The 15,875-nt window shown below is 40.8% G+C and overlaps 2 protein-coding genes across 2 annotated transcripts; both read left to right on the top strand.

Annotated features, from left to right (window-relative positions):
* The first annotated feature begins 269 nt into the window (after nt 1–269).
* Nucleotides 270–11,032, top strand: sgms2a (sphingomyelin synthase 2a). Its single transcript, XM_080519848.1, has 6 exons — nt 270–385; nt 6,162–6,665; nt 7,753–7,870; nt 8,930–9,083; nt 9,467–9,633; nt 10,362–11,032. The coding sequence occupies exons 2-6, from the start codon at nt 6,217–6,219 to the stop codon at nt 10,545–10,547; spliced, it is 1,074 nt and encodes a 357-aa protein (XP_080375974.1). The 5' UTR covers nt 270–385; nt 6,162–6,216; the 3' UTR covers nt 10,548–11,032.
* A 674-nt stretch (nt 11,033–11,706) lies between these two features.
* On the top strand, nt 11,707–15,780 carry cyp2u1 (cytochrome P450, family 2, subfamily U, polypeptide 1). The gene is made up of 5 exons (XM_080519773.1): nt 11,707–12,234; nt 13,311–13,961; nt 14,393–14,554; nt 14,630–14,797; nt 14,916–15,780. The coding sequence occupies exons 1-5, from the start codon at nt 11,805–11,807 to the stop codon at nt 15,119–15,121; spliced, it is 1,617 nt and encodes a 538-aa protein (XP_080375899.1). The 5' UTR covers nt 11,707–11,804; the 3' UTR covers nt 15,122–15,780.
* Nucleotides 15,781–15,875: the final 95 nt, after the last annotated feature.

Below are 15,875 nucleotides of genomic sequence, written 5' to 3'. Positions count from 1 at the left end.
ATAATTGCACACGTGTTGCTTTTTTAGTAATGAATAAGCACTTACTGGCAGAAAAAAAGAAAAGCCGCACACATGCCACTACTGAAGGTGCGCATCTGTTTTAAATGGGCGGCGTTGCTGCGGGGCGCCGACGGACGCACTGATTACAGGACCGCTTAACCCTCAATGAATGGGGTGAAGGAGGCAAGGGGCATGGATGCTGGGCTGGTCGGGGTCTGGGTCTGGGTGGAGCGCTCTGTCAAAACCGAGCGGCGGCGCCGTGTAGTGCAGTCAGTGCAGCCCGAGCAGCAGCAGCAGCAGCGGTCATCAGACAGGCGCAGCAGCTCCGCTTGTTTCAACAAGCTGCAACTCCAGGAAGAGCTGCTCAGAGGCCACAGCCAGCCAGGTGAGCAGGATGCTCTCTTATCTAATACATGTCCGTTAAGGGGATCGTCTCCCTTTTCCTAGATTTGATGTAAGGGTTTATTTGTGGGTGATGTTCAATGGTATGGGCCTGGATTTTATTCTAATGACGATATTCAACTTTTTTTTTTTTTTTTAATCCGTGTTTTGCCATAGGTGCAAAAGCATCCAGTGGATCTGAGAGCTAACATCGCTGCTTGTTTGTCTGTGGCTGGTGTATCCATGTGGATGAAGCAAAAAGTTGTATTGGATGAATGAGCTACGTGTTAGGATGTGGTGGTGGTGAAACATCAGCTGGCACAGTTGGGTTGTCAGCAAGTTGACAGGGAGCAAAACACTAGCCTGTTTACTCGTCATTTCAAGCGCTTACTTGACATAAATCCTACTTTTATTTTTCTTTTAATAATCCAGTTGTCGTTTCTTAAGAGCCATTGCTTTGATTGAAACTCGAGGGCTTAATTACAGGACATGCGTTGACCTGTTGCTCCACCCAGTAGCCTCATATGGAACCCAGTGTTTAGCACTGTGTGTGGGTCCACTGTGCTACACCCCAAATGTAAACCTCAGGGCCGACGAGCCACCCTGTAATATACAGCCGGATTGGGAGACACCCAGTCCTCAACCTGACATTACTGCCATTTTCCGCCCCACATGTGGTTGCGGGACACAGAAAGCCAGGGTGCATGTGAAGTGGGACTATTTTTGCTTTTACTTTAAAAGGGTTGTCTTTTCAGAAGAGTAACAACTGTTGTTCTGTCAGCAGTGTGTTTCTGTTTTGGGATGTACAGATGGGAATGTTGGTGAAAGCATACATTATGGAAATTATATAAAAGGCTGTCAGATATTCTAAGGCTGCATTCACAATCTTGCCCCGACATGATTTTCTGTAAATTAGAACACATGAATAACGAAACAAAATGCATTGCTCCTACTATAATATTAAGGTCTGCTACTTCAAGTATGATTATTTTATGGAACATTGTTTCCTCTATTGCTGCTACTTTAACTGCCACTCAGTGGTTCGCTTCACCTCATCTCCTGCATTTTACCTTCTTCTGGTTTATTATATTTCACCAACAATAATTGTTTTGGTTCCATTTACTTAGATAGGCTTGTTGATCAGATTTTATTTGTGCTGTCACCGTTTTATGTAGATGGTACAATGACTGCTGTACATTTGTCTGGAAATACAATTCACTGTAAAAAAGAGAAATGGAGTACTACGTATACTTTCACTTGTGAAATATGAGGAAGCTGTTTCAATCGCTGCTACTTTAATGCAGCTTTCATGTTAACATTTAAGTACTTTTCTCTAGGTATGACCTTTTAGCTAGGGTTGGGGTTAGAGAAGGGTTCCCTTCTCTGTCCTGCATAATTTCCAATCTTTTAAGCAAAGAAGTGAATACATCTTTGACTTGCTTCACCGCTACTGCATCTAATATCATTAACAAAACCATCATAAAAGAAGATTACAAATCTTTATGACGGGCACATTATTTTTAAGAAAAATTCTCCAGCATAGTTGTGTTTTGGTTAATTTAATAATTTCGGTGCTTACGTTAGTCATGGTTAAGCCTTGTACATATTAATATTTAAATTGACTTATTTAATCTTTATCCTATCTTATTTGATATTCAACTTTATTTTCTATTTATATTGTATGTTCTATTCTGTGTGCAATGCTAAAAGGAGTTTCCTTCTGGGATTAGAAAAGCAATTCCATTCAATTCGATTCTGTACAAGTGTATCGCTTTACAAAAGCGAAACATGCCTGTACACATTTATTGGCATGTTTTCAAGTAAGAACACAGTATTGTAATTGAAAGTTTCTTCCTCTTTAGTCATATCTGATATAACTTATTTTTAAGCCTTCCCTTTTTGCATATCCAGTGGACAGCAGCGGTATAGCATGTTATTATTCAGACCCAGAAATGGAGTCAAACCCTCGTTTCCCGGGAGGAAAATGCAGCCTTCAAGGCAACTGGTGGACTTCTCTTGAAATAGCTTGGGTGAGCTTCGGCAGCCAAGTTGTCCATTACGGACCGTAACCATGCGGAATAGGCTTTTCTGCCAGTTTTCCATCACCACCCATCCCTTTAGAGTGCTCAGTCCTCCAGCCGGTGGGAAAATACAGTTTACTGTACACTAGGGAGGAGGGCCCTGGAAAATGAGCCTAATGGAGACACTCTGCTTGCCTCCCATGTACAGGACATGCACTGCAGTTTCACAGAGCAACAGAGAAAAATAAATATCTTTCATCTGCTTTGTACTTTTGGCTGCACTCATTTGTCTCACACACATACAATATAAGATATACATGCACATAGAGTTTAGCTTGTATGCTCATGATGTAGACTGCTGAGTAGATCAGTAAAAGTGACTTTCTTTTACCGTCCTCAAAATATAACTAACCTGAAAGATTGAACGCAACCTGGCAACCTAATATCACAAATTGTAATTGGCTTATGCTGTTTGCTTGCTCTTGTTGATCTTATTAGCCATCTTGGTCAGTATTAACACAACATATGAGACCTTAAAGCCTGTCAGATTCTGCCTTTTGTAGCCATCTATCAGTTGCATAACAGAATCTTGGTTAGTCAGAGGGCATTCTACTCTAATCCTTTCTCCGCTGTAATAATATTTTCCTCAAAATTGATTCGGAGGAAACTGATACTTTCAGCAGCTTGTCTGTTTGCTGCCATCCCTTATTTCCATCCCAGCTTTTCAACCTCCAGCCAGGTTTCTCTCCCCACAGAAACACAGCCTTAAACATGTTTCCCAAATGACATTTATTGTGGTGCATTTCAGGACTGTGAGCAAAACTCAAATCCATTAATGGATCTGTTAAAGAGACAGGAGACCTTTTTTTAGATGTGAAAACTGAAACTAGTCAAGGTTATAGCGTTGCTCTCATCTCACGTCATTACCTGAAAATGGCAATACAACCATGAATTTCCTAGTAAAAATAAAAACCTCAGGCAGACAGAATACACAGGAATTCAAATAAGAGTTATTTGAAAAGCTTTAAGATATTTTTATTCTTGGAAGAAGAGACAATGTTACAGTACAACCATGATTGTCCTGGAGTTTGTCAAACTATGAAGTCAGACAGCACCTTCTTAAAGGCTGAATTGTTTTGAGAAAGATCCATGTGCTTCCCGCATTGTCGACTCAAGGTTACAAAAAGTAACACGGAGGTTCCAAAAGTGCTGACACAGGTCATCCTTGGAGCTTGAAATTTACACCATCATTCTTTATGAGACAAAAACAAGATTTCCCTAACATTCCTTCCTGTTTTGACTAATAAGGACTCAATGAAATGAAATGAAATAAAAAGGTTGGCAAGCAAATCTTCATTGTTGAGGGCAGTAGAGCATGTAAAAAAAATACAACTAAATTTGATAGCCATCAGAGTTGTACGGGTGAGAAACCTGTCAGAAGTATTGTAGTCATGTTATATGACAGGTAAATTCCCCATCAGCCAACCAGCCAACTGTGGCGAGTCGTGAAACACTAACTGAGGTTTTCTCAATGATTCATCACCAGAGCAATAAGGACATCATTCAGGATTATATCTATATACTCCTTATTAAATGTGTCCATTGAAGATTATCTTTTAACCCTATTATCTTTTAACCCTCCTCATGTTCCTCATTGCTCTTTTATCTATTTATTGCCATTCTCAATTATATTAAGAGCACTTTAAAAAAAAAAAAAACTAACAAATTTAAATTCAAATCATCAAGGACCAAAGCAGTTGAAATGATTGAATGTATCAGCTGAAAAATACGGAGGACTAAACATCCCTAAACAAATGCACAAACAAATAACCTCCCAAATGTGCCATTAATTATTAAAATTCCAATTCACTCCACGTAAAATACGCATGTAAATACCTCCCTATTTAACCAACCATCACATGGTCAGGTGTTGCATTTCCTCATGTCAAACTGTCAAACTCAAAATGTGATTAAATCCTTCTCAACAGTGTGTCATACTGTGCCGTGTAAGTGAATTGGTGTAGTCTCTTTTTTTTTATGTGTACCCATGTGTATGCTCTGTATTTGTACATGCATGTGTATGGAAGTGCTGTGTCTGTGGGCGCGCTCTGGTTTGCCCTGTGTGTGTCTGCGCCATGAGGCACGTTCATCATTCAAGCCCCTCTGTCTGTCTGTCTGTCCAGTCAGTCCATCAGAGTCTTGTTTGTCAGTTTAGTCACAATCAAACACAATATTGGTCTGTATATCATCGCAAATTAACTGTTACTTCTCATATTTTTATTTTATAAGAAAGTTAAAGCTTTTTTAGATGTATTTGCATTGTGTGTTTCCATGTCCTGTATGGCCTCACAGTAAATGTACTTTACAGTGCGACACACCGCTGGATAACTACCACCCAACTTCAGTACCAGAGAAAACTTAAGAAATCACATTCCCCCAGTTCTCATTCACGCGTGTTGTCCCTCAACAATTGAAATGTTTAACGTCCATGACAAAGGCTTTTTTTTTTTTTTTATTCCTGTCGTCTTCTGACAGTGAATCTGGCCTATTCAGCAGTAAGGACAAGTATGGCCTGATATTTTAGTCTGAAATAACCTTGTATTCTCATTTAACAGTGTAAACTTACTAAGCACTATGGACGGATATCCAACACCGTCCCATCCACACAACAACTTCCACATAAGAGAACCCATTCACTCCGAGTTGTTCCTGGAAACCGGCTTCTTTTGCAACAATTCAGTTAAAAGACTTCTCTCTCGGAAAGACCAGACTGGCCTTTTCTCCGGGCACGTTTCAGTGCCGATCCTGGTGGTTTGAGGGATGCTGGAAGTCGGTTCGAAGGACACATTTTTCAGGAGAATTTCCTCGTAAAAACCCTCGGGGAGACAGAATACACAGGAATCAGACTGAGAGCGATTTGAGAACATTTAAGACCATTCTATTTCATAATTCTTGCAAGAATAGACTATGTCACAGTACAACTTTTTACATAATTGTCCAGGAGTTTGTCTCACGCTGAAGTCAGACAGTGCCTTCTTAAAGGCACAATTGTTTTGAGAAAGATGCGCATTTTTCCTGCACTGTAGCCTCTCGAGGTTACAAAAAAGTAGCGCAGAAGTTCCGAAAGTGCTGACACCGGTCATCTTTGAAGCGCAGACTGCCAAACAAGATTTGCAAAACAAGATTTGGCGAACTAACCATTTCAATAGCTCATTTCTAAGTCTGGGTGTCATTAGGGCCTCCAATTCCAGTCGGCAATGTTACAGATAAATGCATTGAGGGGTAATATTGAATGTTAAAACAGATGTGACCATAGCAACTGCTTGCGTTGTGTCATAGAAGACTTTGGACCAACTAAAATACCAGTCTGACCGAACATCTAAACAGAAAACTGAATGAGTGACTCTGGTGAATGTTCTCTGTCAAAACATGAACTCATACAACCACCTCCAGAATAGCTGAGTGTTATAAGAGCCAAAAATAGCCTCTCTGGGTGAAGTGGCCATTTCAGCTGGGTTAGACTTTTATATCAATAAAACCTTTACCTCATGCACTGCTTATTCTTAAAATAGAGAAGAATATAAACAAAACTAAAGTGGAGCGTCTCCTCAGTGTTTGTCATCGTGGTGATTTGACGTGTTTAATCCAAGAGAGCTGTCTCTGTTTACCTATGTGCTTTTCCCTCATGCAAATGGAAGTTTTGTGCATGTCATCTTTAAAAACATGTCCGTTCATACTCCATGCTTTCTCTCACGGTAGATAAAAGGCCTCATTCCAGAGGAACAGTGCCTGTGGATGGACAGGACTGGCACCAATGGCGTCACAGGAGCTTATGGATGGAAGAGCAGCCAACGCTGATGTTTTGAGCCCAGAGATGGAAGCTGGCGCTATGCCCAACGGCGGTAAAACTTGCCCCGTCCATGCTTCGGGGGGAGAGGATACAAAGAGGGGCTTTCGAAAAGCTATAAGCAGACATAATGACTACGTGAAGATCTCTCTGCCGGAGTCCAAGGTCAACCGTCTGCCCATGGAGTGGTGGAAAACAGTAATTGTTTTCTTTTATGCGGGTTTCAACCTGGTTCTGACAACAGTTGTCATCACAATTGTTCACGAGAGGGTCCCACCCAAAGAAACCAGCCCACCCCTTCCCGATAAGTTTTTTGACTACATTGACAGGGTGAAATGGGCATTTACAGTAACGGAGATCAATGGCATGGTGCTGCTGGTCATTTGGATTATCCAGTTGTTCTTCTTTAGATACAGGTAAGTGTCTCCTGCATTACTGTTGGGATTTCTTGGGGGGGGGGGGGGGGGGGGGTGCTGGCGAACAATTTGAGATATGTAAAAATGAAAGCTGATCATGCTGCAATGATGAGCTCTGAATTTCAACTGTAGCTTCTCATCGATGAGATGCAGTAGAACCATCCTCCATTTCACTTCTAACATGTGCTCTTTGTGATCTGGTCACTGTTTAGTTCAACCAGAATATTTGACTGATACCAGGCGAACATAATATTTCCAGATTATATCCCTACTGTAATGTTATGTTTGAAATATGATCATAAATTGGCTGTCCTCTTCGTCTCCCGACGCGATCGTTGAAGCCTTATGAGATCACCATGACTTTTCTCTCTGGATGAAGTTGGTCCTGTGAGCTCCTGACACTGGTTAAATCCAAAACGGGAAATTATTTTCGGGGAAGCAATGATATTGAAATTGCTGCATAAATGCTTTGTTTTTGTGGTGTTTTGCTATGCGAGTTTGCTACTTAGTGATCTTTTGGTTGTCTTTTCTGATTGTGAATAAAGTTCATTATGTATAATGATGATATGTATAGCTGAAAATCCCAATCCAATCCAACTTTATTTGTATAACACATTTAACACAACAACCAAGGTTGACCTAAGTGCTTCACAGTTAAAAGCAATAATAAAACCAAAAAGGGCAACGACGAGTTAAAAACAGGGAAACGGTGAGTAAAAATCACAGTAAACAGTGACTTAAAAACTATGCCACAGTAACACAGTGCTCGATTACTGTTAAAGGCCAGCGAGTAAATGTGAGTCTTCACTTGAAGGACTTTAGAGAGTAATGCTTTGTAAGTTTTTTTTTTTTTTTTTTTTTTTAAATCATCATATGTAAAGATGAGGCATTGTTTGTGTGTGTTGTTGGTTCAACATGACGAGCTGATTCCACAATAATGACTACTTTGAATCTGACTGTCTCTTGTCAGTCAGCCTGTGGCGTCTGTGTCCAAAGATTATTTACCACATTTTTTGCATGATGCAAGACCGCAACATTGCCACTACCTCTTTTGCTTCATGGTTCGTGCTGCATTATGTGTTTGCAGGTCAATAGCTTGCAGACGTTTTTTCTTCCTCATTGGCACCTTGTACTTGTACCGCTGTGTCACGATGTACATCACCACCTTGCCTGTACCCGGCATGCACATGACATGTGCTCCAAAGGTGAGTGGCATGCAAACAATGGAAAATGTTTGAAAGTAAGTTTTTTTTTTTTTTTTTTCCCAGAGTGCAGGAGAGTATCCTCGGGCATTCTGGGACTTGTTTTGCACAACCACTCAAGAGAGGCAGCCCATAAAAAAAAAGCCATTTTAGCTTTTACTGCCTCAGGACACCCACAATACCGAGGTGCATCAGTTGTTGATCGAAAACATGTACTCCAGGCATTTGCTTGCTGGATTATGTTGTGGGGAGAGGATATGTGGTTATATCATCTATAAGAAGGTTTTTTGTAATAAAAATTTGAATGTTGACTGCATGATAGAAGCTTTTAAAGATTTGCTCTGTCATCAATATTTCTTCAAAAGATAGAAAAATAAAAACTGCTCACATGCTTTATAACATGCAATTTAAGATAGAGAGTTTTTTATTGCACATTTTTTTTGATTGAAAGTTAACCTGTTTTTATATCATTAATTCCTCTTTAAATTGATATTTATGTTTTATCAAGGAGCTATAATTTGCCAAATTACCTCCATCCATCCATCTCTCTATCTTAACTAAGGCCACGTTTACACGTACCCGGTTTTTACAAAAACTGATAATGACCTGACCTGCAGATACACCTGGTTCAGAGCTGCCATGAGCATGTGCCAAACCTGTAGAGGGCAGTGTAACGAGAAGCATGAAGCCATGATAGCCAATCAGAATTCTGGAAAAAACTGAAATCTCCACCTACTCCTCTTTAGATGCAAACAGAGACACAGTTTTTCTAAATCTCCACTGTGGCCACACCTTTCTGGAATCATCATTTGTGGTGACTCGTAGCTGCGTTCATGTGTGAATGCAAGGCCCAAATGCCAAGAAATGTCACTGTTTTTTTAAATACCCGGGTAATCGCTACACCACTGTGTATACTACTTCCTGGAACCTTGTATTTAGCTTTTTAATCTGGTAAGTTTCAGAATAAATGACTGATTTGAAGAACGTAACATTTTATTAACACATTCAAAGCTGAATTATTTTTTCTCTCACTTATTCTGCCCCCCACAATCTTTTTGTTAGCTTCACGGGGACTCCCATGCAAAAATGCAGCGGATTCTGCAGCTGATTTCAGGCGGTGGTCTTTCCATCACAAACTCCCATCTCTTGTGTGGAGATTTCCTCTACAGCGGCCACACTGTGATGCTCACGCTCACCTATCTGTTCATCAAGGAGTGTGAGTACTCAAAGCAATCCTTGTTTGTTTGCTTGTGTGGAATAATTTATAGGGTTTTCTCCTCAATAATGCATGAATTGTGTCATGCATTTCTAGTCTCATTCCATACGGCCCACATAATTGTATTTTACAGCTACACATAGACGTTCTATGAGAGGATGCACATTGCTTACATATTGTTACATGTTCTAATATCGCTGCATATTTTCAAGCAGCGGCTTTGTGCTCTATGGTATAGCATGACAGAAGTAGCCATATTTCATTGAAATGTCACAGTCATCTTTCTTTCTTTTACTGCAGTGAATACATGGAAGGGCAAACCACAAGTAAATGCGGTTTCAGACACTGACAAAACTCTTGTCTTTCATTTCTTCTACCTCAAGACTCGCCGCGGTCGTTTTGGTGGTATCATCTCATGTGCTGGCTGCTGAGTGCTGTGGGTGTGGTGTGTATCTTGGTGGCACATGAGCACTACAGCGTCGACGTGGTTGTGGCCTACTTCATCACCTCCCGCCTCTTCTGGTGGTATCACACCATGGCCAACTTGCAGGTCTGAGCACAGAGCGAAACAGTGTGCGTGTGTGTGTGCGTGTGCGTGTGCGTGTGTGTGTGCGTGTGTGTGTGTGTGTGCGCTACACTCTCAATAAACCTCATTATCCATTAATCATTATGTATTTAGGATGTGCGCTGTCTGCTTGCTGACACATGGCCCATTTTCTCGAGGAAGTTTACATCATGTGTGCCAGCCAAATGTTCCTTGTCGAGACAGTAACCCTGTCGATTCTGCTGAGAGCAAATAGCCTATAAATCACATATTATCTTGCACTTACCGTGTGCAATGTTAGAATATGTTATACATTTCACTTTCATTGTGCCCACAAATTATACATTGCAATTAATTCCTGTTGAATTGAACCTACAATTCAATGTAACAATAACATGACAAGATTTGGAAAAGGAAATAGAGCCTTTGATTGGCATTCTGGTTTCTTTCCCATATCAAAGTATTTAATTATAAATGATTAATTAATGATCATATTGTCCAGCCGCAAATGCATAGTAAATAGTAGGCACTTAAACCCATCTTAATAAGGTATAGCGCCTCTTTATCTCTCATAAATACATAAAGCGATAACATTAAGATAAAGAGCTGGTTTCCTTTCATTCACATTACACACTGTAGGCTGAAGCGTTTCTCCTTCCACGCAAAGTCTGTGTGATTCTCCTCTGCTTCAAGTTTGTTGTGTGTGATTTCATTCATTTGTATTTCCCCTGCAGACTCTGAAATGCTCCCCCAACAACTACCTCACCAACACCTGGTGGAACCCACTGTTCAATTTCATGGAGAGGAACGTCCAGACCGCAGTGCCGTGTTCGTACAGTTGGCCGATCACCTGGCCACCCGCCTGTCTGAAGAACCCTTGCAAGAAGTACTCCATGGTGCAGAGTACACGAGAAGAGTGACGAGGCTCCGGGAGTGAACCTTCAACATTCATTGTAGTGTTCATTCAGTCTTGTCTATGATGTGATTTACTTATGAAATGGAGTCCTGCAAACAATTATAGTTTCTGTCGACAATACTTGTATCTGCTCCAAGGGATTTTCACACCTAAACAGTTGTTTTTTGTTTTTTTTTATGTTTTTGTAAGTGTTTCACTGTTTTCTATTGTTGCAGTATTTGCAAGATATTGGTTTCGGACCTGCTGCCATAACTCTTCTATGCCGTGTGCTTTTATGAGTTTTACGTGAATACCATATCATCAGTGTGCTCAAGTCACAAGGTGCCTTAGTTTGTCAAATTTTTGTAAGTGTACCAAAGCCGTATTATTAGTCTTTGTGTATGTTTTATTTGATATCAGTATTACTATTCTTACTATTTTATTTTTGCTTTTATTTAGTAGCCTTAAGTGTGTACTTCTCACCTGTATTCTCAACATTGTACTATTGTAATAAAATTAATCGATTATTAAGAATTTATGCAGTGGGTTTTTTTTTTTCGTTTATTCATTAAATAAAAAGTTACAATTTAGATATTTCATCTTGGTGCAACATACCTTTAAAATGTTACTAAAAGCATTGCTTTACTATGGAATTCATATATTTGTTACTGCTTAAAAAAAATGTGTATGCAATGGGAAAATCTCTTTTTGTTGTTGCACCAGATTGTTGTCTAAACATGTGGCTGTGTAGGTATTTGACACACTGTAGTCCCCGTTTAATTTACGACAATGCACTTGAACTAAATTTCTAAAATTAATATTTTGAAATGGGATCCATGCTTGTTTTTAGTCACCCATCGTGAAAATCAGGGAAAATATCATAAACAACCTTTATAACTTTAAGTGTGAATAGAAATTCCCTTTATGTCGGAATTTGTTGCATTTTGTGTCACACTGTGACTTAATTTATATTTGTCCTGGTATTGGCACGTTTTACTAGCAGCCAGGCTTGTGGTGCGTCCTGGAAGACAACTCCCAGGTCATGAAACCACTCCCCCCTAATTGAACGGACCAATCAGAGCAGAGGGCAAGCGCTGTCAGCGAATAGGAAGTCAGTAACGGGGAACGAGGACTGCCACTGTTTCACAACAACACAGGAAGAGCTGTCGTGCGTGCGTCTTAAATACGCTCCAACGCCGCACAGCGTGATGGTAAATTAAACCTAGAAATGTATTCTAACTATTTTAACCTCGCTCAGTTTATATAAGTTACCTCAGACACTATGATGCCGCTGTATTGGCTGGGCCATCTGTGCTTTCCTCTCCTGTCATGGGGAAACATTTTGGCGTTCACAGCCTTCTTTGTGGTGTATCATGTCGTTGTTTATTATCGGAACCGGTGGATTTTTTATAAGAATATCCCCCCGGGACCGAGACCGTATCCAGTGGTGGGGAATCTCGGAGGGTTTCTTATCCCGTCTTGTATCCGGAGGAGGCTCGGGCGGCAGGCTGATCGCTCCGACCTGCACCCCGTGGATGCCTTCGCAGAACTCGCCAAGGCGTATGGAGACGTGTACAGCCTTTTCATCGGGAGCCAGCTGGTCGTGGTGCTGAACGGCTACGAGGCTGTGAGAGATGCCCTGTCCAACCACCCGGAGGTTTTCTCCGACAGACCAGACATCCCCGCGATCAGCATCATGACGAAGCGCAAAGGTGAGCTGACCGTGGAGGAGGATATTGGTCACGCTTTGTTTACATAATGCGCACGCGCTCAGGTGTCACCTCAATCTGTGCACACGTGGTGAAAATATATCTCTTTAATACATTCGTTTTTCTGTTGTTTTTTTTAGTCAATCACTATGATCGCATGTGCGTATTGGTGCAAACAGTGAACAAGGACAAGTGCACGTTCAAACCCAAAGTTTGTACCCGTAACAATGTGGGGCCATTGTTCCTAAACTGTTTCAGGGTCTAACCCAGTTCAGTGGAATAATTGGCTTTCATATGACCACAAAGCAGTTTCTAGATTAATTTGGATCCCAGATCAACTCGGACCAGCTTCTTAAAATTGATTTTCCACCAAACACCCAATACAGACGTAACGATTTACACTAACATTGATTTACAATATACAAAACTATTGAGCAGGGGAATTAATTGTACTTGACAGAGTCACGTTTTCTCATAATTTCTCGTCTGTTATAATATTGTGTATCTCTAATGGGAAAGCAGTTTGCTATATGGTTTTGATAAGCTACCTTTCCTGTTTTGCACAAGTTCCTATATATTCTTGTGTGTTTTGTCTGTTAATGGTGAATAGAATTGTAATGTTTCAACACAGTAACAACAAGTAAAGAGCGGCCAAAGACCTGAAGCTGTATACGGCCCTGCTCTGGTATAGAAAGATATGTTCTACCTTCCAAAAGGTAGACGTTATTTCACTTTAATATTTGGAACATCCCTCACAAAAATCTTCATTTGATAATTAGTTGTATTTTTTTTATAATACTCAGTGGTTATACCATTTTTATAAGTAAACTTTGAATCAAGCTAACAGGCATTTCACCACAATCTACCAAAATTAGTGAAGCAGAGAAATCGAGTGGATTCAAGTTCACAATAATTTATATTAGCAATATCAGCTAGAATATTTAAAACCCTTAGTCTGGAAGTATTACAAACGCACCCTCTGTCCTGTTTTTGTGTTAAAGTTTAACAAGACCCTATCTTTGTTGAACCTCTTGACCTGAACTTTAACCCATTCTGCTTCTGCTCACATTTGAATTCAGGCATAGTTTTTGCACCTTATGGGCCAGTTTGGAGAAAACAGAGGAAGTTCTGTCACACCACTCTCCGGAACTTCGGCCTGGGGAAGTTGAGCCTGGAGCCTTGTATCCAACGCGGCCTGGCTACCGTTAAAGCAGAGCTGATGCGGCTGAATGAGGAGCGGGGAGGAGCCGGCGTGGACCTGGCGCCGCTGATCGGCAACGCCGTGTCTAACGTCATCTGCTCACTGATCTTGGGTCAGCGCTTCCATCACGAGGACCCCGAGTTCCGCGCCATGCTGGACTTGATGGAGCGCGGGCTGGAGATCTGCGTGAACAGCCCCGCCGTCCTCATCAATGTCTTCCCGCTGCTCTACTATTGGCCTTTCGGTGCCTTCGGGGAGTTGAGGCAGGTGGAGAAAGACATGACGGTGTTTCTGAAGAGGAGCATTACGAAGCACCGTGAGACTTTAGATGCCGACAATCCGAGGGATCTGGCAGATATGTACTTGATAGAGATGTTGGGCCGACAAGCTGCTGGGGAAGTGGACAGCAGCTTCACCGAGGATTATCTTTTTTATATAGTTGGTGATCTCTTCATTGCCGGCACTGATACAACCACAAATTCAGTTTTGTGGGTTCTGCTTTACATGGTCTTACATCCGGACATCCAAGGTAAAGGCACGCGCACACACACCATTCACTATGTGAATCACTAATTATAATCATGACATTAATACATATTAGATTGTATTTAGTCTGGCAGAGCTGATTTTTACTGAAGTTAATCTCTTACAGAAAACAGGAAGTGGAAAATCTGCTATATTCTGTAATACTATCTGGTTTTAGTACAACGTATTTTGCTAAATTTAGGCATTCAGCCACTTCTCCCATCATTTTGCAACCTTGTTAATCACAACATATTTCATATTTTAACCCATTGCTCTGCTTGACTAAAGTGCAGATAACAGAAACTATTCTACTGAATTCATATTTTTCTTATATTTGCATTCTTTTACAAAAAGTTTTGTTTTATTCTCTGTTTTCCTTTATAGAAAAAAAATATGGATCTAACATTGTTTTGATTGCATTGTTTTTGATTTAAGAAAAAGTCCAAACAGAGATCGACGACATAGTGGGCAGACATAGAGTCCCATCTCTGACCGATAAAGGAAGCCTGCCATTTACTGAGGCCACCATCATGGAGGTGCAGAGGCTGACTGTGGCAGTTCCACTGGCGATTCCTCACATGGCCTCCGAGACCACACGTAACGAACAACCACCTCCTACCAACTAGCTCCTCCCCCTTTTCAGGCATGTCATCAGACACTTGTTTCTTTCAGGGTTCAGGGGCTACACTATTCCCAAAGGGACTGTCGTGGTGCCCAACCTGTGGTCTGTCCATCGAGATCCCACCGTGTGGGACGACGCAGACACTTTCAACCCGGCGCGCTTCCTGGACGACGAGGGAAAGTTGCTGAGGAAAGAGTGTTTCATACCGTTTGGGATCGGTGCGCTATTTTCTCTCATTTACATCGCATGATCAAATCATTGCTACATAACTTATTTTAGTGGCACACACACACACACACCAGGGATCTAATGATATCTCTTCTTTGTGTGTTTCAGGGCGCAGGGTGTGCATGGGTGAACAGCTGGCAAAGATGGAGCTGTTCCTGACAGTGACCACTTTACTGCAGGCGTTCAGATTCAAACTCCCCGAGGGGAAGCCCCCTCCGTACCTGCGGGGGCGCTTCGGCCTGACTCTGGCCCCCTCTCCGTTCACTGTGTGTGTGAGTGCTAGGATTTTGAATAGTGAAAGCAATTCTCTATAAACAAGGTGCTTTTTAATACTAAAGGGCTCTCAAACATGTCCACATTTGTTTGTTTTTTTACAGTGTTTATTCTTCAGTTTAAAGTATTTTAAAAGTATAAAATGTGTTTTGAATGATGCCTTTTAAAATGTCAAAGATATTAAAGGTCCCATATTATGCAAAATGTGCTTTCTAATAGTAATGTGCCCCCATAGCCTGTGTATGAGACTCCACAAGTGAAGAATCTCCCTCATTTGCTTGCTCCACGTTTTAGCCAATGTGTGCTCATACAGGCAAATCAGGAAATAACCACTTTCTGACTGGCTGAAATTCAGGACCAAGGCCACATTTTGGAGCAATAAACTTTGAATACAAGGTTGTTGGACTTTGACATCGATGTGAACTTGTTGGAAAAATGTCTAATATATAATATTGGACCTTTAAGTGAACTTGTGTGAAGTTGAGATGGTTTTAAACCTCCATGACTCTACTCTTGATTAAGTGGGTGTAAAAAATGACTAGATGAATATATTAATGAATATTTTGTCACTTTATCATTGTTTGCTTAGATATATTGTACAGCGATTTGGAAAAAGTGTATAGTGTATATATAGACCATGGATAGATAGTTTATTTTCTTACATTGATGATTGGAAATTCTTGTAGTAAAGACATGTATGTCTTCCTCTCTCCAGATATTCACTATTTATATTATTGTTTTAATCACACAACAAATAAATACAAGACCTATTCTATACAAATATTTTTATTACTG

The sequence above is a fragment of the Blennius ocellaris genome, assembly GCF_963422515.1.
Source record: "Blennius ocellaris genome assembly, chromosome: 3".
NCBI lineage: Eukaryota > Metazoa > Chordata > Actinopteri > Blenniiformes > Blenniidae > Blennius > Blennius ocellaris.
Note: the sequence above shows the minus strand (reverse complement) of the source record. Positions and strands in the feature narration are given on the sequence as shown.